The 20,570-nt window shown below is 51.3% G+C and overlaps 3 protein-coding genes across 3 annotated transcripts; 2 read left to right on the forward strand and 1 right to left on the reverse strand.

Annotated features, from left to right (window-relative positions):
• Positions 1-768: 768 nt before the first annotated feature.
• On the reverse strand, positions 769-2,806 carry SERP1 (stress associated endoplasmic reticulum protein 1). Its single transcript, XM_083868909.1, has 3 exons — positions 2,537-2,806; positions 2,371-2,446; positions 769-1,974 (listed from the first exon to the last, which is right to left on the reverse strand). The coding sequence occupies exons 1-3, from the start codon at positions 2,618-2,620 to the stop codon at positions 1,934-1,936; spliced, it is 201 nt and encodes a 66-aa protein (XP_083725035.1). The 5' UTR covers positions 2,621-2,806; the 3' UTR covers positions 769-1,933.
• Positions 2,807-2,863: 57 nt separating this feature from the next.
• EIF2A (eukaryotic translation initiation factor 2A) lies at positions 2,864-13,880 on the forward strand. Its single transcript, XM_083868170.1, has 14 exons — positions 2,864-2,914; positions 3,979-4,048; positions 4,276-4,350; positions 4,989-5,107; positions 5,547-5,646; positions 6,017-6,099; positions 7,270-7,343; positions 7,480-7,624; positions 8,811-8,927; positions 10,178-10,749; positions 11,397-11,513; positions 12,388-12,504; positions 13,300-13,365; positions 13,449-13,880. The coding sequence occupies exons 1-14, from the start codon at positions 2,887-2,889 to the stop codon at positions 13,512-13,514; spliced, it is 1,749 nt and encodes a 582-aa protein (XP_083724296.1). The 5' UTR covers positions 2,864-2,886; the 3' UTR covers positions 13,515-13,880.
• Positions 13,881-14,037: 157 nt separating this feature from the next.
• Positions 14,038-20,273, forward strand: SELENOT (selenoprotein T). Its single transcript, XM_083868723.1, has 6 exons — positions 14,038-14,222; positions 15,336-15,446; positions 16,521-16,647; positions 17,861-17,948; positions 18,658-18,809; positions 19,554-20,273. Exons 1-5 carry the CDS (start codon positions 14,053-14,055, stop codon positions 18,780-18,782), a joined length of 621 nt encoding a protein of 206 aa, XP_083724849.1. The 5' UTR covers positions 14,038-14,052; the 3' UTR covers positions 18,783-18,809; positions 19,554-20,273.
• Positions 20,274-20,570: the final 297 nt, after the last annotated feature.

Genomic DNA, 20,570 nt, shown 5'->3' on the forward strand with positions numbered 1-20,570 from the left:
AACGTGTCACATCCCTGTGCCGGGAAAAGGAGAACCGCAGCTCACCGGGGAAATAAACCGGGTACTGCTGTGGTGGGCCTGGGAAGGGAACGAGTGCGGGGTCCCGCAGCTTTGGTAGTCGGGTGTGTGGGGCCAGAAGGGCCCTCCAGGGTGCCCCCACCGGCCCCAGCCCCGGCCCCTCACAGGGACACAGCACTGACACCCCCGGGCCCGGCCTGGCCAAACCAACAGTTTACTGAACTCGAGAACCTGCTTGTACAAACACCCGAAGGTTCCCAGAGCCCTGGAGCAGCTGCTGTGCTGGCACAGCCAGTGAGTGACTCCTGGGGCTGCTCGGAGCCCTGGGGCAGCTGTGGCTTTCCCAGGAGGGAGAGACCAGGGGTGAGGAGGAGGCACCTGCTGACCCCTGTGGGGGTGCCTGGTGCCCGGAGGGAAGGGGAGCAGGGGCTGGGCCCCAGAGGGAAGGGGAGCAGGGGCTGGGCCCGGAGGGAAGGGGAGCAGGGGCTGGGCCCAAGGGAAGGGGAGCAGGGGCTGGGCCCGGAGGGAAGGGGAGCAGGGGCTGGGCCCAAGGGAAGGGGAGCAGGGGCTGGGCCCATGCAGAGCCCTGGCAGCCCCGGCCCAGCCCCGGGCACAGCCCCCAGAGCCCGGGGTGCCCCATGGCACAGCAGCTCCTCCTCTCAGGGAAAAGCCAATTAATCCGAGTGGTGTTAACATCAAGTTCCAACACCCAGCAGAGCCCTGCTTTGCCCACGTCAGAGTGACCACGACTTGCGTTTGGAAAGACCTTTATTTAAAATCAGCGATTATACAGATTTCCCCCACTTGCCACAGCACAAGTGTCCCAGCACCAGGTCCCCGTGCCCTGGGGCGGCCCCGGCTCACACCAGTCCCAACCATTCCATTGCAAATACAAGGCTTACAAAAGATCTGCTCCTTCACAGCTAACAGGCATTGCATTAACCTCAACCCATTTAGTTTGCTATTATTTCTAGTGTAACCAGACTTAAAATTCGTCTTCTACTAAGAAACCTGGGAAAAGAAACCTTCCTTTAGCAACTGCGTGCAGCAGCAGAGCAATTCCCACCACCTTTGTCACCAGCAGACAGCAGGGCCAGCAGGAGTCAGGGCCTCAGCAGGGAAATATGATCAATAGCAGCATTTTCCACCTGATCTCGAGTTACAGTCGTCTACAGAAGAAGGAACTGTGATCACCAGTAGGGAAGCAGGTAAGTACTGGATCCATTGTTAAAAGAAATCGAGTAGAAGGCAGGATTTACCTTAAATAGGATTAAATACATATTGCAAGACACACCACACTCTGCAGGGGCTGCACATACAGAAGCAGAACCGCGGGTAAGGGGGGGCAGCACATCCCCCCCTCCCCACACCCAATATTCCCACACAACATGGTCAAATTTAAGACTATCAGCACTTGTCTCAAGCTGTCCAGGGATTATTTACAGCGCGGGCAGGGCCGGGAGGGGCTGGGGGCGGTGTGGCTGCAGTCCAGGAGCCCCAGCCCGGCAGGGAGCGGCGTTCCGGGGTCGGGGCACGGCGGGAGCGGGGCTGTGGCGGGGCAGGGCGGAGCTCTCATGCTGCGGGCCCGGCCCGGGCTCACGGGGGGCTCGGCGGGGGCAGGATCCCGGCTCCCGGCGGCGCAGACCGTTGCAGACACGGCAGCGAGGGCGGCGCCGCGGGGTCATCGCTGCTGTCGCCTCCCACGGGTCACACAGACCCCGCTGCGTCTTCAGCCAATAAGCAGGTCCACGATTGTAGATCAACAACAGAACTTTTATTGCTTTATACATGTGGTGCTGTTCAAGGCACTGTGGCACGGGCTTTTAGAAAACTCGGAATGACTGGTGAAGGGACCTGGAATGCGGCAGCGCCGGGGCCGCTCGGGGGCAGCCGCGGCTGGGCCATGCCCGGGGCCTCACATCCCCATCCGGATGCTCTGGATGATCTGGAAGATGGCTGCAAGAGACCGAGAGGGGAGAGAGCTCGCCGGGAGCGCAGACAGCGAGATCAGGGCCCGGGGGACCGTGCCGGGGCCGGGACAGGCAGTGCCGGGCACGGAGAAACAATACCGGGGCCCAGAGGGGCAGTACCGGGCCCAGAGGGGCAGTACCGGGCCCTCACGGGCAGTACCGGGCCCGCAGGGGCAGTACCGGGGCCCACACGGGCAGTACCGGGCCCAGAGGGGCAGTACCGGGTCCACACGGGCAGTGCCGGGCCCTCACGGGCAGTGCCGGGGCCCACACGGGCGGTACCGGGCCCGGAGACGCAAACCCTGGGCCCGTAGCGGCACTACCGGGCCCCGCAGTCACTACCGGGCCCACACGGGAAATACCGGCCCCGCCGCCCGCTCACCTGATCCGCAGACCACGAAGATGAACAGCGCCAACAGCCAAGGCCCGACGGACGCCTTCTCCTCCGGGGCCGTTCTCTGCGGGCACAGACGGCAGCGCTGTCAGCCCGCGCGGCCCCGCCGCCCCCTCCCAGCCCTGCCCGCCCGGCCCGGCCCGGCCCCGCGCACCGAGGTCTTGGCGACGTTCCCGCGCTGTGTGATGTTCTTGCTGTGTTTCTCGTTGGCCATGCGGATGCGCTGCTTGGCCACCATGTCGTCGGCGCTGGGGCTGGGCTGGCCCCGCTCGGGCTCGGGCCCCGCTCCGCTCCGGCCGCCGCTGCCGCGTCAGCACCGCGCGCGCGCCGCCCGCCGGGAGCGCGCCTGGCGGAAAGGGGCCCGACCCGCGCACGCGCCCACCCGGGCCGCGCCCCCTCGCCCCGCCCGCGGGAACGTGGCGCGCGCTGCGCGGCCGCTGAGCCGCCGCCGACCCGGAAACGGAAGCGGAAACGCCGCGCCGTTCCGCCCCCGCGCGGCCCAAGATGGCGCCGCCCACGCCGCTCCTCGCAGGTGAGGCGGGTCCCGGGCGGCGCCGGGGGTCGGGGTTGGTGCGCGGGAGGGGAGGGCGAGGCTGCGCTGGGGTGGCCCGGTGCCCCTCCGGTGCTCCCCCACTGCCCCTCCGGTGCCCGCCGCGCGTCCCTTCCCCAGCGCGCCCCGCCGCGGCGTGGCTGAGTCTGGCCCCGGTTGTGGAGTTCTTGCCAGTGCCGCTCCCGGCCCCGGTCAGGGATCGCCGGGCCCCGTGCTCGCTCAGCCTGGGTGCGGCCGGGCCCTCCCGTGGGTGCCGCTCCTCGCCCCGGGCCGTGGCCGCGCCGGTCCCGGAGCTCTCGGGGCCCCGTGTGGGGAATTCGTTCTCCGGCCGCGGTGGATTCACTGCCGGGGTGCCCGGGGAGCGCTCGCGGGGCACGGGGCGCTCAGCTCAGAGCCCGCCGAGTTCCCGCTGCGGGCGGGGAAGGTCTTGACAAAAGTCGCGTTCCCTCTCGGGATCTCACTGTTTGAACCCTCCCTGACACGAGGGATGCGTGTTTCCCTTCTCTGTGTTTGTGAGCCGCACACGGCGCCTGTTCCCCTCCCGCGGGTCTGGGGGCTGCGGTGGTTCAGGGCGGGTTTGGGGCTCCCGCCGCCGCCTGTTGTGAGTTCGGGTCTGGACGAGGGCCCGGAGGCTCCGGGCCGGGCTGGGCCGGGCCAGGCTCACGTTTAAGGTGTGTTAAAAGCTTCCCTTGGGGTCTCTCGGGACTGGGGTGGACGTGAGCTTTGGGAAATTGCATTTGAGTGTGAGAAAAAACCTTTTATTGTGAAGCCGGGGCGCAGAATGTGGGGAGGATCCCCATCGGCGGGTTCCTGCCTCCCGGCCGGGCACAGCCCCGCACGGGGCGCTCCTGACAGGGGCGGGATGGGATGGGGATGGGGATGGGGATGGGATGGGAGCTCCAGAGGCACCGCGGTTGTGCCTTGGAATCTCCTTAGAGCAAGTGCAGGAAACGATGGGCACGTCTCAGGGTTCACGAATTAGAAAAAAAACATCTGCTTTGGGCAATTTTCTGTGTTTGAAACGAGCTGTTTGTTTCCCCTTGCAGTGAGAGGCTCCGAGGGGCTGTACATGGTGAATGGGCCCCCCAGCTTCACCGAGAGCACGGCATTCCAAAGGTACTGCTGCCCCTGCCACGGAAAAAGGTGTTTTATGGAACTGAAAAATGCCTGGCTATAAGTGATTTCAGAAAACTGGTGGTTTGGAAGGGTTTGCATTTGCCTGAGCTCTCACTGCCAGGTGACAGCCCCTGACTCAGGGCTCCAAAGGTGTTGTGTTCATTTTTGTCAGGGAAACCTCAACTGTGGCACTGTTGGATACTCATGTGCACTTCTTATTTCTTCAGGGATTCTGGAAAAAACTGCAAAGCTGTTGCTTTTAGCAAGGATGGCTCCCTCTTTGCCTGGTGCAATGGAGAAAAGTGGGTGCATTTTATTATCTTAATTTTTGGCTTGTGTGAAATAAATGGAATCATGTTATGCCTCATTTAGTCCTGTCTGTGTAAAGGTGACTGCTGTTAATGCAGGTGTTTGCATGGACACTTTAAATGGAGTTTATTGTTTCATTACTGGCTTTGTTTGTTGACTGTCAGATGAAATATTTGCTGTTCTTCTCCATTCCCATGCAGTCTGGATGTGCTTGCTTTGTCCAGTTGGTGTTTTGTTTTACCTGTTGTCTGGGATTAATCTGTCAATAGAATCCACAGAAAATAATGAGTCTTCACACCTTGTGAACATTACAAGGTCCTTTTTTACAGATCTGGTGCATTATAGAGTTCACTCTGCTGTTTAGAGCTTATGTGCTGCAGATGAAAATATGTGTTATATTCTGACCAGTGGTCACTTTTCTTGGTTTCTGTCATGCTTGGGTTTCTGGTTTTAAAATGTGCTCTTGGAAAAATTTAGTAAAAACAAGAGGTGGAGGGGAAAAGCTCTTCTAATTTTTTTAAATTGACCAAATTTGGGGCATATCTAGGAAAGTCAAATACTTGAATAATTCTCTCAGCTATCAATTAACTGTTGTAAGCATGTTTTATTGAAACACCATCTTTGGTTGCAGAGTCAACGTTGTTAATGTCACCAGAGCCGAGTTACTGCATTCCTTTGACCTCCCAAAGACAGTTTGCCTTGAATTCTCGCCAAAGAATAACGTTCTGGCGACGTGGCAGGCCTATGCAAGTGAGTACTGCACCAGCTGGGGCAGCACAGGCCTTGTGCATTCCTGTCCCATGGCTGGGTCAGGACCTGGCTGGCTCTGTGGGGCATTTACTGGCTCAATGATCAGTGCACAAAGTGCAGAAAGCTCTGTGGGCAGCACGGGAGGGAGGGAGGGATGTCTCTGTCTGGGAGCAGCTGGTGTTGGCCCTCCTTACCCACCTCTGTGCTGGTGGTTGCAGCCTTGCAGTGGGGATAGAATCCCTACACCTCCAAATGTGAGGTCTCTGCAAACAGACTGAGGTTGATGGGTACAGCAATCAGCATTCTCGGGTTTGGTCCCTCAGGGGGAGAAGCTGCATACCTGCAGGAGGTTTATCTGTTTGGGTGTCAGCAGAGCCATGGGGTGGGATGTTGGGGGGAAGCTGATTTAAGCCTCAAAGACCTCTCTGGTTTTTTGCAGCTGCTAAGGATGGCACAGCAGGGGTGCCCAACCTGCAGCTCCACGATCTGAAAACTGGAAAATGCTTGAAGTCTTTTATACAGAAAAAGATGCAGAACTGGTAAATAAGCATTCCAGATGTTAATTGTTCACAAAGAAATGTGGTTTTAAAAATCTGACCCAGGTAAATGGAGCTGTTAGTGTGGTGCTGGCTTTCAGAGCAGTGCCTACTGCTAACTGAAGCCAGGATCTGTGCTTGTGCGTGTCTGTGTGAACTTCATTGTAAATTCACTCTCACCTCACACCACAGAGGAAAGCTGGGCAGACAATACCTAAATCCACTTGTGTATTTCTTGCTATGCAGATGTTATTTATCCACATTAAATGTGTCATGTTTGAACTTACTGGGTTCACAACAGAGGAGAGAAACAGTCCTGGAGTGCTAATGATGAGCATCATTTTGTGTTTCTGGCTTTTCCCTCAATGTGCAGGTGTCCTTGCTGGGCAGACGATGAAAGTATTTGTGCCAGGAATGTGAACAATGAAGTGCACTTCTTTGAGAACAACAACTTCAGTATGGGAGTATTTCTCTACATGTCATCCTTTTATAAATGCTGCTTCCTTTGAGGGGTGGTTTTTGTTTTCTGGTTTTTCTTTGTTTTTCCTTTGCTTGCCTTTCATTCTAAATGCTGCTTACATTCTATTTCATTTGGAATTCAGAATCATTGTGCTTTAATGATGTGTGTTGTCATGTTCTAATTTATTTTTTCACTGACTGACATGGTATGAAATGCATCTGATTCTCAGTTAAAGAGGCCTGAGTCTGTGTAGTTTCTCATTTAATGAGATCCAGGAAATCGCCATTAGAAAACATGAGCTGTAATCACTTCCTTGGTATTGTGTCAAGACTGTTAAAAATGGCTCATTAAAAAATTGATGGCAAAAATGAAATAGTGAAGCCTGAAGATTTTTACCAAGGAGATTTACTGTTGGTGGTAAAATATCTGGAGTGAGTAGATGTTGAAAAGAGAAAGGGGAAGAAGAAAGCAGAAAGATAAAAATTTAGAACAAAAATGTAAAAGAATTAAAGAAAACTGAGGGGAGAACAGCAGTGTGTGGTTTTAGTTTTTCATTTTTTTTTTAAAGTTGATACAAGAATTAGGACTATGAGAGACTCAGTTTCCTGAGAATTAGGCCTGCTGATGTTAACCAGGCTGTGGGAAGCATGGAATGTCAGCCTCAGCAGGATGTGTGCTGGCAGTGCACATTCCTGGGGCTCTGGGGTGATGCTGTTGCCATCAGCTGTTTGTGGGAAGGGGCAGTGCTGAGCCCAGAGCAGCCTGTTGGGAGAGTTATCCCATTTATCCCATGGAGGTGTGAGGGGAGAGCCCCTGCTCTGTGTGATGGCACCTGGGTGTGAGTGAGTCCAGCACAGATAAGGTGAAGAGCATCTGCTTCAAACACAAGCTGTGTTCACCTCAAGTTCAGAGGTTTCCTTTGCTTCTTGAACTTCCAAATACTCAGTTCTGGGTTTCAGACATAGGCTTGATTCAAGTTGGTGTTTGTAGGTAAAATGATGTGGTGAAATGGGAAAATAATGGTTGTTTGCCTAGAAAAAAAGATTGTGATTGTCTTTACTGGTCTGTGTTATCCAGGAGACAGCCCCATGAAAGGGTGTTGTTAGGACATCCAGGTAACGTGGTTTGTCACTAACATCACACATCTCTGGCCTTTTTCTTGGCAGATACCATTGCAAATAAGCTGCATTTGCAGAAGGTCAGTGATTTTGTGTTGTCCCCAGGAGCGCAGCCAACCAAGGTACTTCTCATCCAGCTTCCAATCTTTTCCTTGGTTTTCTTAAAGAAAAAACCCCACTGTGATTTCAGTACTGGTAGTAACCATGCTGTGTTCTGGCAAGGCTTTAACCTGCAGTGAACTCTCGTGGCTGTTTCAGGTGGCTGTTTATGTGCCGGGCAGCAAAGGTGCTCCATCCTTTGTCAGGCTCTACCAGTACCCCAACTTCGGGGGCCCCCAGTCAGCACTGGCCAACAAAAGCTTCTTCAAAGCTGACAAGGTGACGATGCTGTGGAACAAAAAAGGTACAGCAGCTGTGTAATGGCACTTCTGTATTGTGCTGATTTTGGATTGACTGACTTTGGTTACTGTGTGGGGTTTGTGTTTAATTTGCCTGTGCTGATAAATCCTGAGGGCAGCCATTGACACCTTGCTGAGGTGCATTTCTGCACACCCAGGAATGCTCAGCACTTTCCTGTGGTTTCATCATTTTGTATGTTGTAATTCAAAATATTCTATACATGCTGGTAAATTTTGCGGTTGAATGACAAATTCCTCTATATTTTTTTCTGTATTGATAATGCAATTGGATTGTAAACATAAGAACAGTTCATGCAATAATAAAATCTTAATCTGTAGAATTATCTGTGTGCACACATATCATAACTGGGGTGAGCTGACAGGCCTCTGTGCTTTGCTGTTAGCAGTGAGCTGTTTCAGAATGATTCTGTACAAATCATTTTATTTCAGCCCACATAGTTTGGAACACAAGGAAGATTTTAGACAGATGTAGAAACCGTGTGTGGGGAGTGTGAGAGACAGGAAAGAATGATGTCTGGAGACGTTTTGGGGTGCAGGTGTCTGGGGGAAGGGGCAGGTTGGCCCTTGCCCTGCTCTGCACAGGGACACAGCTTTGGGTAACGGGTGTGCACACAGAACATGTTGAGGAAACATTTTGTTCAAGGATTGATCAGGATGTTTAGTATCTGCCAAATTTAACTTAGTGTATTTAATACAGTAAAAAATAATATATTAATTCAATATATCATTATTAAAATATTATTTTAATATATTTTAATATTATATATTAATATTAATATATTAATAATATATTTAACATATTGATTCAATATATTAAATATTAATTATATATAGCTAATATATTTTAATATATTTAATATATATAATATATTTTAATATATGTAATCTATAATATGATTTAATATGATATATTTTTAATAGCTGCAAATGATGCTCACTTGCTTGTGAATGGATAAACTAGGCTGACATTTTCCATCTGAGAAAGGAAAGTATTGAGTCCTTTTGTATTAGCATTTAGTAAAAACTCTATTGGAAAGAGAGCGATACCAGCCCTGTCAGACAGGCAAGCAGCAGGGGCTCCTGGCAGAGCTGGTGTCAGTTAGTGGTGCTGTGTGCAGGGGCTGCTGTGGTTCCAGCAGCTCTGAGTGCTCTCCCTGTGTGTGTTCACAGCCACGGCCGTGCTGGTGGTGGCCAGCACCGAGGTGGACAAGAGCGGGGCCTCGTACTACGGCGAGCAGACCCTGCACTACGTGAGCGCCGGCGGGGAGAGCGCCGTGGTGCAGCTGCGTGAGTGACCCCAGTCTGCCTGCAGCCCCCCCAGTCTGCCTGCAGCCCCCCCTGTCTGCCTGCAGCCCCCCCAGTCTGCCTGCAGCCCCCCAGCCTGCAGCTCCTGCATCCCCCCTGCCTGCCTGCAGGCCCCCTGCCCCTGCAGCCCCCCCAGTCCCTGCAGCCCCCCAGCCTGCAGCTCCTGCAGCCCCTGCTGGGCTGCTTCTGTCATTAACTCATCTCTGAAACAACAGCCTCTTAACAAAAAATCCTTCACCTGTTTTTTTCTGGTTTTTTTTTTTTTGTTTTGTTTTTTTGTTTTTTCTTTCTTTTTTTTCCTGTGTTTTTCCTGTGTTTTTCCTGTGTTTTTCCTGTGTTTTTCCTGTGTTTTTCCTGTGTTTTTCCTGTGTTTTTCCTGTGTTTTTCCTGTGTTTTTCCTGTGTTTTTCCTGTGTTTGTTGTTTTCTTTCTTTGTTTTTCTCCCTCTTTTTTCTTTTTTCTTTTTATTACCTCTGCAGTAAGATGTTGCTTTTTTCTGGGTTGGTTTGGTTTTTTGGGTTTTTTTCCAGTGGCTGAATTTTCTTACCTTTGATAGACTTACCATCTCAATGTCAGTGGCATTAATGGCAGAGAGCAAATGCTTCCAGTTAATCCATACTGATAGTTTGCTTGGGAAGGTGTTCAATGCACAGGAGGGAACTTTGCTCATTTGCTAAGGAGTGGAGCCAGGTTGATGTCTCAGAAATCATAATGGTCAGGAATGTGTGTCACCAAACAGAATAATCCTACCTGCACTTCTAAACATGCAAGATACTGTTACTCAGTCAGCCAGGGCAGAGTGAGAGCAGTTTTTTGAAGTCTGCTGGAAAATAGAAGTCCTTTATTTTGTATTGTAAAATTGAAAGTGTTTTAAGGCATCAGAGTGACATTGGGGAGCAGCAGGTGTCCAGTGGGACAATTTGAGAAGGTCCTGAGGTCATACTTGAGGAAAAAAAAAGGATTTTATTTTACATGTCAAGCTATGCTTACTGTTAAAGTGTTGGTGCTGACCCTACCTATTCCAAAGAGGTAATTTGGAATGACTGCAGTTATTGTTGCAAACTGAAGTTATCAGAAGGTTGTTTTTCCCTCTGTTATTAGTACAATTAATTTTCACCATCAATAATTAGAATATACAGCATTTTAACAAAGCACGAAGAATCGCTGCGGATTTTATTTTGGCTCTGAAAAACGCCATCTCCCAACAGCTGCGTGTTTGTCCTTTTCCTTCAGCCAAGAACGGCCCCATTTACGACGTTGCCTGGAGCCCCAATTCCGTGGAGTTCTGCGCCGTGTACGGTTTCATGCCCGCCAAGGCCACCGTTTTTAACCTGAAATGCGACCCCGTGTTTGATTTCGGCACCGGGCCCCGCAACGCCGCCTACTACAGCCCCCACGGACACATCCTGGTGCTGGCAGGCTTCGGGAACCTCCGGGGGCAGATGGAGGTGTGGGACGTTAAGAACTACAAGCTGATTTCCAAGCCGGTGGCCTCGGACTCCACGTACTTCGCCTGGTGCCCGGACGGGGAGCACATCGTGACAGCCACGTGCGCCCCGCGCCTGCGCGTGGGCAACGGCTACAAGGTCTGGCACTACACGGGCTCCGTGCTGCACTCCCACGAGGTGCCCGGCGACCAGGAGATGTGGCAGGTGTCCTGGCAGCCCTTCCCGGACGGGGTGTTCCCCCAGAGAGCCGTCAGGTACCAGGCGGTGCCCGGGGAGGTGCCCGGTGCTGAGCCCAAGCCCGCGCAGGCGTACAGGCCCCCCGCCCTCAGGAACAAACCCGTGACAAGCTCCAAGCTTGTGAGTAGCAACAGCTTGTTCTGGGGGCTTCTTGGGTTTTTGGTTTCTTTTCTTTTACCCAAGATTACAAGGCTGGTGGTTTGAGTGGGTGTTTTTCTGTCTCTGCTCTCTGTGATTTCTGAAGGTTTTGGGTCTGGCATGGTGCAGGAATGAGTGAGAGTCTCAAGGTCTTGGTTTTCTTGGTTTCTCGTGTTGTTTATTAATTCTTGTCTTAAAATTCTCTGTGCCCAGCCAAGGTGTTCACAGCAGCTCGGACATGATGTGACTCCCCCCGTGATGGGAGGTCACTCTGCTTTTATACAGATAATTATGTGGCTCTTATTTAGAATTCTGTGCCCACATCACTGCGAAAGATGGATGCCAAGACCCTGAGATAGAAAACATAATGATTTTATTATTTTATAGGAAATCTCTGAAGTCATTAGGGCACACAGGGTAGTCAGTCCCATGCAAACTCGAGTGGATGAGTTTGAAACCCTTTTCACCCTTCTTTGGCTGTTCCAAGGAGTGCATACTTTCCCTCTCACTTCCTTTTTTTCTTGTTTATTTCTGGTTCATCTTTGCATATGATCTTGTCTTAGGTAGATTTTGGGGTTTCTGTGCCACCATGGAATATGAGGTTTTTAACCATTTTGCATATCCTGCAGCATGAGGATGAGCCACCCCAGAACATGAAACCCCAGCTGGGAGGCAATGATAAGCCACTGTCTAAAACAGCTCTCAAAAATCAGAGGAAACATGAAGCAAAGAAGGCTGCTAAACAGGTACTGCAGAAGTCATTCTTACGAGGATAATGTTAATTAGTTAATTGGTTTCCCCAGAGGGCAGAATCAGTCTCAGAGCAGTGACTTGTGCACTGAGCCCTCCATGTGTGTTCCATGTGTGGCAGTGTGGGAAGGGCAGCAGAGTTTAACCAGAGTAAAGCAGGTACAAAAGGATCATTCAAAAGTAACAACTTTGAGTCAATGCAAACCTTAGTGAAAATCAGTGTGGGGACAGAGTGATTCTGACTCTTCACGTTCTGCAGGGTATGTTTTGCTCTTAGGTAGGATGTAAGGACAGCCTGGGTGCTTGGTGTTCCCAGCCAAGTCCAGGCTGAGGTGAGTTTTTAGGGCAGACCAGAGACAGCCTGTCTGTCACTTCTGGACTTGCTATTCTTTGACTAGGTAGATAAAAGATAAAAGTCAGCTTTTGGTATTAGCCTTCCAATTTCTACAAACCTCCAAAGCAATAATTTCTTTAAATGCTATTTTTAGAAATTTCTAGCACTGGTTTTGAGCCCTTTCTTTTGCTTCAGAGACAATGACCCAGTCTGCTTTGTAAAATATTTGTGTATATGTTTGTCACATCACCCTTAATCTGACGTTTGCCTGTGCTGTGTGTGGTTGGGATCTTGAGGAAGCAGATAGAAATTAAACAAGAAACAGCCTGTGAGCTGTTCCAGATGAGCCTTTGTCTGTGGAAAGCAGATCAATGGATAATGCAGAACCTCAGAGCAAGTCGGGCCCAGATTTTGGAATACACCAGCAGATTGGGGAAAGAAGAAATATTAAATGGATCCTCTTAAAGTAATTAAGGACGTTTTTCATTCTCTTTGTAATCCAAGGGATTTTCTAGACTGTGTTTCTGTGTCCACAGGAGGCCAAAGCTGATGCACACCAAGGCCCTGCCCAGGCCCAAACCCCACAGAACACTGTGCCTGCCATCACCACGGGGGACCCTGAGGTGGACAAGAAGATAAAGAATTTGAAAAAGGTGTGAAGATATTCTTTTTCTAACAGACAGTATTTCTCCAAGGGCTGGTCTGTCAGGCCTGGTGGGAGTGTAAGGTGAGCTGAGTTGAGGAGGATGCATTTACCTTCATGGTAATGTCCCAAATTTGTACCCACCTCCCTTTGCCCTCCCAGCCTGAGCAGCAGTGCCAGGGCTCCTGAGGGCCCCCTCAGAGGTGGCAGTGCAGGGAGGAGTTTTAAAGCTGACCCTCAGGCTCTGGGCAGGGCTGCCCTGGCAGTGTTTGTGCTCAGACAGGGGCTCTGTGCATCCCCTGGCTGTTGGGACCTGCACCTGCCCAGGGAACAGTCCCCTGTGCTTTGCCCTGTGGTGGGAGTGCAAAGTTACTGCCAGTCTTGAGAATTCTTGCATTAGATAATTCCAGAATAGAAATTGTTAACTTCTGGCCAGAGAATCTTTCCCATTTCTCTTGGCTGCCTCCTGCTGCTCATAGTCTGTGGATAAACATTCCAGGCTTTCTGAGGAAAATGTGTGGTGAGGAGGGAGCCCTTCAGTGAGATAGTGCCTGGTGTTTGTTTCAGAGATGGGGAAGTACTGCTGTTCTCTAGGTTCTGTTCTTGAAAGATATCTCTTATGGGTGGGAAATTCTGGGTGGAGCATCTGGAGATGCTTTAGGGGTTGTGCCTTCTCTGGAGACCTGCCTCCAGATGCATCAGGAGATTGAAGTGCAGCAACTTCTAAGGCTTTTTTTATATTCTTGTTTCACCAGTGTTTTTGTGTTAGAGTGGCCATTGGTATTATTTTTTTTTTTTTTTGCAGAAACTAAAGGCAATTGAGCAGCTGAAAGAACAGGCAGCTGCTGGCAAACAGCTGGAGAAGAATCAGGTACGGCTGAGATCTGTACACTTTATTCCAGGTTCATTTTATAGTAAGCTACATCTATGACATTTTATGCTTTTCTGCTCTAGGTGGAGAAGATTCAGAAAGAAGCTGCTCTCCTTAAGGAATTGGAAGACCTAGAACTGGGTGTTTAAATCTTCCTTGAGCTCCATTATGGTGCTAACACAAAGTTCTTGCAAAATCTAGTTTGTTAAACATTTCAGAAAATGACCAACGGTGCAAGAGGCCACAGATTTGCTGCTCGTTTGCCTTTGAAAAAGAGTTCTAAAGATTCATGCACATTAAGGTGTAAGCAAGTGACAAGTAACCATCAGTTCTGCTGCTGTTCCAACGAGAAACGCGCTCCTTTTCCGAGAACGTACTGCCTGAACCAGATTGTTCATCCTCATTTGGGCGGGACAAGGGAAGGCGATAAAGACATTTGATAGCTTTATTATATTTAAAAAGAGAAGCGATCTTTATGCAATAACGGGGTGTAGATAAAAATAAAAGAGCGTTTAATAAGGGCGAGCTGTCCTAGCCGTGTGTGTCCGCCTGGGGGCGCGCTGGGGGCGGGACTCGGGCGTAGCCCCGCCCATGCTGAGGCACCGCCCACGCTCAGGCCCCGCCCCCGCCGTGCGCGTTCCCGAGGGGAGGCGGGCGCGCGCGCGGTGCCGGAGCGGCGGCGGCGAGATGCGGACGGCGGGGCTGCGGCGGCGGCTGCCGCTGTTGCTGCTGCTGCTGGCGGGGCTGGCGGCGGCTCCGGGCGGCGGCGGCGCGGCGGCGGCGGAGCAGGGCGGGCTGCCGGCCAAGAAGCTGCGCATGGCCTACGCCACCGGGCCGCTGCTCAAGTTCCAGATCTGGTGAGGGGCGCCCGCCAAGATGGCGGCGGCCAAGATGGCGGCGTCCGCCGGGCCCTCGCTTCTCCTTCCCTCCCTCGTTTTTTTTTTCCCCTTCCTTTCCCTCAGCGCCGCGGCGGCCTCGCTCGCTCTTGTTGTCCGTGGAGCGGCTACTCCGAGGGCCGCCCCGTCCCGGGTGACCTGTCGGGGCGTCCGGCGCTGCTGGAGCGTGGGAGGCGGCCCCGGGCGGCTCCGTCAGTGGGCCCCGCTCTGGCCACCCGCCATAAAACCGCGCTTTTCGGCCCTTAATGCCGCGTGTGGCCTTGTGCTGGTGCGGGCTAACGCTGGGGAGGAATCGATGACTTAGCAATGGCTGTGATTTTGTGTTTGTTTTGATGCAGTGCCCGTGTTGCAGGCGGTGCGTTCGGGCACCTTTGCACCGTTCCGGGGCTGTTGCCGATGGTGGCGGCGGCTCCGAGCGGGGCTGGGGCACACGGATCCTGTTTGGGGGGAGAAAAGCTCCCAACAGGCCCGGAGCGCTCGTCACCGGCCGGAGCAGAGCCTGGGCCGGGCCTGCGGGTCCCTGGGGCGCTGCAGAAGCGCTCGGGGGAAAGCGATGGGTTTGGGGTCTGGCGGTTTATCGCAGGTTTATAGGGGCGACCTCTGAAAGGCGAGGCAGAGGGCGGCTCGGGAATATTTAACTCCTGAAGTTCCTGTGCTGACATAGGGGTGGCTGGGAGCTACATTGCCTGTCTGGGCAGTGCCAGAGAGGGCTTCAAACGTCTCTGTGTAAAGATATATATATTTTTTTAAATTTTTTTTATTGTTATTATTTTTTTTTGGCACAGAGCGGGGAATTGCTTATATCAACTTCCTGAATTAATCCTAACTTAACCGATTTTTCCAGGGAAAGTGAGTGCGGTGATGCCCAGAGGGTGTTTCCAGGGCTCTGTGTCTGTGCTGGGATGTGGAGCAAACCAGAGTCACACCCGGGGCTGACCCGCTGGGGATTGGGATGTGTAATTTCCCCGCGGGTCAGGTTTTCTCTGTGCCACATAAAACACCGGTTCTGTTGTGGCTGGGAGGGGCTGTGGGGGCGCTGGGCAGCGCTGTGGTGACAGGGCTGTCTGTGTGCAGTGTCTCCTGAGGATACAGGCGGGTGTTTGAGGAGTACATGCGGGTCATCAGCCAGCGGTACCCCGACATCCGCATCGAGGGGGAGAACTACCTTCCTCAGCCCATCTATAGGTGAGCCTGTCTCTCTGTGCTCTCTGTCTGTGTGTCTGTCTGCTTTCCCGTGCTCAAACACGTGCCTTTTCACTGAAATTATACTGAAAACGTGAACTTCAGGGGATTTTCTATTGCCATTACATACAAGCGTGGTGATTTTCTGCCTTCCATACAAGTGTCACTGTCTGGATATCTTTATGAGGAGGCCTGTCATGTCCAACCTAAAATAAATTACATAGCTTTATTTTTTTTTTTTTTTTTTTTTTTTTTTTGAAACAGTGAATTTTCCCAGCTTTTCTTCATGCTGTATCTGGACATAAATTCAGTTTGTTGCTCAGGCTTATGCACTTAGTGACACAAATCCCTCTAATGGGTTATGGGCACAAACAGAGGAAGGGAAAGTTGAATTTTAATATCTGAGTCAGGGAGAGCTCACTCACCTCAAGGGAGAGGCAGCCAGAGTGGCCTCTGCAGCAGCTGTGGGGGGAAAGCCCAGAGAAATTCAGAAGAAGACAAAACAGTGTTATTCCTGTCAGCTAGAGCAGCGTGCCCACGCCGGGGAGGGATGCCATAGCGACGGGGTGGCTCCTGGAGCAGTGGTTGGCCCGAGCTGTGGCAGGGTTGTGGTGGTGGGAGGCTGCAGTGCCTCGCTGTGGGCTGCCTGTGGGGAGCTCTGCATGGCTGGGAAAGCTCCACTGTCAGTTAAACCTGTCTGTAAGATGGAGCAGCTTCTTCAGAAACTCTGTCTGCTCTCAAGTTCAGGCATATGTAAGTTAAAGCAAAGTCCCACTTGAGGTCTGCTGAGGAGCAAAGAATCTGTCTGGGTTTACAGGAAGGTGTCTTTCTGGGGTGCTGTGAAAAAGCTGGGCCTTATTGGGGATGTTGTTAAATGTGTGTTGGTTTTTTGTTTTGTTGGTTTGATTTGGTTTGGGGTTTTTTTTACAGTGAGATAAACCTTCTTGCAAAGTCTTGTACTTCTCTGAAACATTTGATTGTACATTGTCAAAATTCTTGTAGTGAGGTGAATTACAGTTGTGTGTGGTGAAGTAGGAACAGAACATTTCATTCACTGGTGTGTGTTGTCTCCAACAGGCACATAGCATCCTTCCTGTCTGTCTTCAAACTAGTATTAATTGGCTTAATCATCGTTGGCAAGGACCCCTTTGCTTTCTTTGGCATGCAAGCTCCAAGCATCTGGCAGTGGGGCCAGGAAAACAAGGTAAAGGACATCCTTCTTTTAGCCTGAAAAAGCTTCAGAGTTACTTCCTGAGGGTGCTCTGTGAGTCCCTCAGTTCTGACTGATTGACCTTCCATATGCTACAGCCTTACAGTAGAATAATTCTTACCAGTCGTGCTTTGTGCTTTTGACAAACCCAGATGTGCTTCTGTGATCTCTTTCCAAGCTGCTGCTGCTGCAGAGGGGCAGCTGAGGTTGACATGCTGACAAAGATGATAAAAGTTTTTTATTTTTTAGGGCTCAAGAGTAGCATTTCAAGCCAGTGTTGTTGATGTCAAAATTACAGCATCTCTTCTTTTGTTGTCTCGTAACTGTTTTGCAGTTGGTGCTTCCATCAGACTCCTGATAGATTAGGCAGCAATTAGAAGGGCGTTAGAAAAATGAAGCTGAAACGTTGTGGGTGTTTTTGGAGAGCAGAGTGGCGTGACATTGTGGGAGAATATCCCCGTGAGTCAGTACTGACGATGCCAGCAGATTCGGGGTGTTGCACTCCGATCCAGAGCAGCCTTATTCCAGATGTATTGCACTGGACTGGAATGTGCAGACCTTTGCTGGGCTGCCCAGAGCCCTGGGTGTATCCCTGGCCATTTTCCGTGACCAGAAGCCCAAAGATGTTTCCAGGTGAATTAAATGGGCCAAACCCGGGCCGGGCCACGCAGCAAAGCCGCTGTCGCTGTGCCAGGGCCTGCGGTGCTGCAGTGACCTGTGTGACTGTGCTGGGAGCAGGAAAGGGAAATCACAGAGGGGCTGGCAGTCAGGGGGGGCTGCATGGCTGGGGATGCTGTCCTTTTCTCCTCAGTCACCCACAGGCAGAGAACATTCCAGATGAGGAGCTGGGAGGTGTGCAGGAGGGCCGGTGGCTCCTGTGCATGTGTGACTTGCCTTGCTCTGCTGATTGTGGCTGGGCCCTTGGTGTGTGATCTGGAGATTGCTGTGTTCCCCTGTCACACTGCCAGCCCCTGCAGCTGGCTGTGCTGGGTGCAGGGTGTGCAGAGGGCTGCCAGCTGGGCGGGTTTGGAGCTGGTTTGGAGCTTTTCTGGGGAAGGCAAGGTGCACAGTCTGTAGGAGGAGGAGAGGGAGGGGTCTGTAGATGGGAACGTTCCTTGGGCGACCACAGAGGGAGTTGAGAGGCACCATGAGCAGCAGCAGGGGTGGCTGGCATGGTGAGGTCTGTGTGATCCTTGTTCCCTTCCAGGTGTACGCCTGCATGATGGTCTTCTTCCTGAGCAACATGATTGAGAACCAGTGTATGTCCACTGGGGCTTTTGAAATCACTTTGAATGGTAAGCTGAGACTTTGTTTGAGGGGTGTCACATATTCATTCATGTGTTAGAGCTGTGGGGTGGGCAGAAGAAGGGGTGGTGTCAGGAGATTTATGTCCCAAATGGGATATGTGGAAGGTGCCATCCATTTGGATCTTCAGATGTTGTCTATCACAATAAATGATGAAAATCATAGAAGTCTTATAAAGCAGTTTTTGCAGATGTCAGATATTCTAGAATAGCTCTGTAAAAACTTACTCAGAGGGATATTTGGTCCCTTGGAATAACTGTGTTATATTCTTTTTTGTGTGTAATGTGTGTTAAATAAGAAACCATCAGCTAGGGGCACGTACTCTCCAATTAGATGCTTTCCCAGTCTGTTCTGCAGCATCCTTTAGCCTTGGGATCCTAAAGAATCTGTTACAGGATTATCAGTACTGGTGGACAACAGTACTGATTTTTCAGGTTGAAAGGAACATCAGTGGATATTTTGCACCTCTCCATCAGTATGATACACTTCTAAATGGAAGCATTAGATACTCTGCTCTCCTAGTTGAGGTTCAGCACAGCCAGAGGTTGGAAGCATTGTTGATTCAGATGTTTTCCTCACCATAGATCAGTGCAGCTCACACTTCCCAGAGCTCCACAATTCCATGTCTGCAGCAGCCCTGCCTGTTTCCTGATGCTCCCAGTGTAACGGTGCTTTTCTCCTGTGTGTGTTGTGTGCCAGATGTCCCAGTGTGGTCGAAGCTGGAGTCTGGGCACCTCCCTTCCATGCAGCAGCTGGTACAGATCCTTGACAGCGAGATGAAGCTCAACGTGCACATGGAGTCAATGCCCCGTCACCGATCATAGCCCCATCCCACAGCACTGAAACCTCTCGTAAGTGTCCCCAGGGCGTGTCCCAGTGGGGCAGGCACACTGGAGACTGCATTTGGGATTGTGTTTGCTCAGTTCAGTGTTCTTTGGGACAGCCAGCTCCCAGTGTGGTGTCACAGAGGTTGTTTGGGTGGGAGGTTTTGGGATGTGGCTCATTCTGCCTGTGTCAGAGCACGAAGCTGGCACCCCATGAGGCAGGAGAACATGTGTTACTGCAGGCAAAAGGCCTAATGCCAGTGAAGTGTGTGGTGCAGAGATCAGAAGCACTGTGTTTAAGTGCCTTAGAACAGCCTCTGTGCAGGGGATTAAAGTCTCCCTGGCTTTTAACCCAGTTGAACAGGATGCTGTCCTGTCCTTGCTTAACCCTGGGGAGCAGAACCTTGTTGTGCTCTGGTTGCTGTACTGCCCTGCCCCTCTGTGAGAGCTCCTCAGCTTTTGGTAGCGCAGGGTTCACATCCTGGAGGTGTTTTATGGCAAACCACTTCCATCTTCCTGTGTCACCTGTGACTTTGAAAACGCAAACCTTACGGTTCCCCAGCTTGGGCGGGGCTGGGGCGGGTGTGGGCGGAGTCAGGACAGGTGTAAGCCAGGCTCAGGGCAGGTGTGGGCGGAGTCAGGACAGGTGTGGGTGGGGCTCAGGACAGGTGTGGGCGGGGCTCAGGACAGGTGTAAGCCAGGCTCAGGACAGGTGTGCTGCAGGTGCTGTGGCACAGATGTTGCCCACTGTAACCAGGTGTGTCTCCACAGACGTTGGGTGGTGGTTCCCAGGCCGCGTGGTGCAGATCCATGAAGGCCTGCACTGAAGACAGCTGCTGTTGGTGCAGGCTGGATGCCTCTCCTGCAGCCACGTTGTGCCTCCTGGACAAACACTCAATGAGCCCTGTTTCAGTGCTGGCCAGTCCACACTGCACAGCCACGAGTGCAATAATACTGTATAGTTTTTTTAAGACTTCATTCGACCAGTTCATAGATCAGCAATGCAGGCATTACTAATGGTAACTTATTTTATATTCATGTTTCACACAATGGCAGATTGAGTTGATACCTAATTTTTCCTTGGAAAAAGAGAAGTTTGTTTAATCTGTTGTATTTTATATGAATTTATGTTCTTTTTGTAGTTTAAAATGAAATTATAGGAGTGTCTGATATTGTCCTAAACTGTTGAGTAATTGATAGCTGTCTATCAAATCTCTTTAATGTGGTTAAAACAGGTTTGTATATTTTTCAAAATCTATGGCAGAGTCGAACAGTGCATTATATACTGAATTATATAAGCAAAATTATATGCGGAATAGTTACATCATTTGGTGACTTCAGTGAAAATTAAAATCAGCTACTCTTAAGTCATGTGGGCCAGCCTCAGCAGTTCTTCCTTGGCCATTTGAGAGATGAGCTGGGCCTTCCTGCTGTCCTAAATAGAACCCAAGAACATTAATTGAAATAAAGAGTTCCCATTTCCTGTGTGAAGTACCTTGTTTCTCACTGATGGACATTCTTGGAACTGCAATTGAAAAAGCGTATAAAAAGCCAATTTCCAAAGTTACTGACCTTGTAGTTGTTGTGTATAAGCCCCTAAGACCCTCCAGTGTGGGGAGGGGCACGTGGGGCTTGGCCTTACCCTTCAGGCACCTGCCACAGTTCAGGTGTGGCCTCCTGGGGGAAGCTGGCCAGGTGAACCCCAAGTTTCAGCAGCAGCTCTGAGAGGCTGCAGCACCAGGGGCCTCTGAACAGCCACTGACAGCTGTGTTTGCAGTGCTTGAACCA

The sequence above is a fragment of the Zosterops lateralis genome (assembly GCF_965231275.1).
Source record: "Zosterops lateralis genome assembly, chromosome: 10".
Taxonomy (NCBI): domain Eukaryota; kingdom Metazoa; phylum Chordata; class Aves; order Passeriformes; family Zosteropidae; genus Zosterops; species Zosterops lateralis.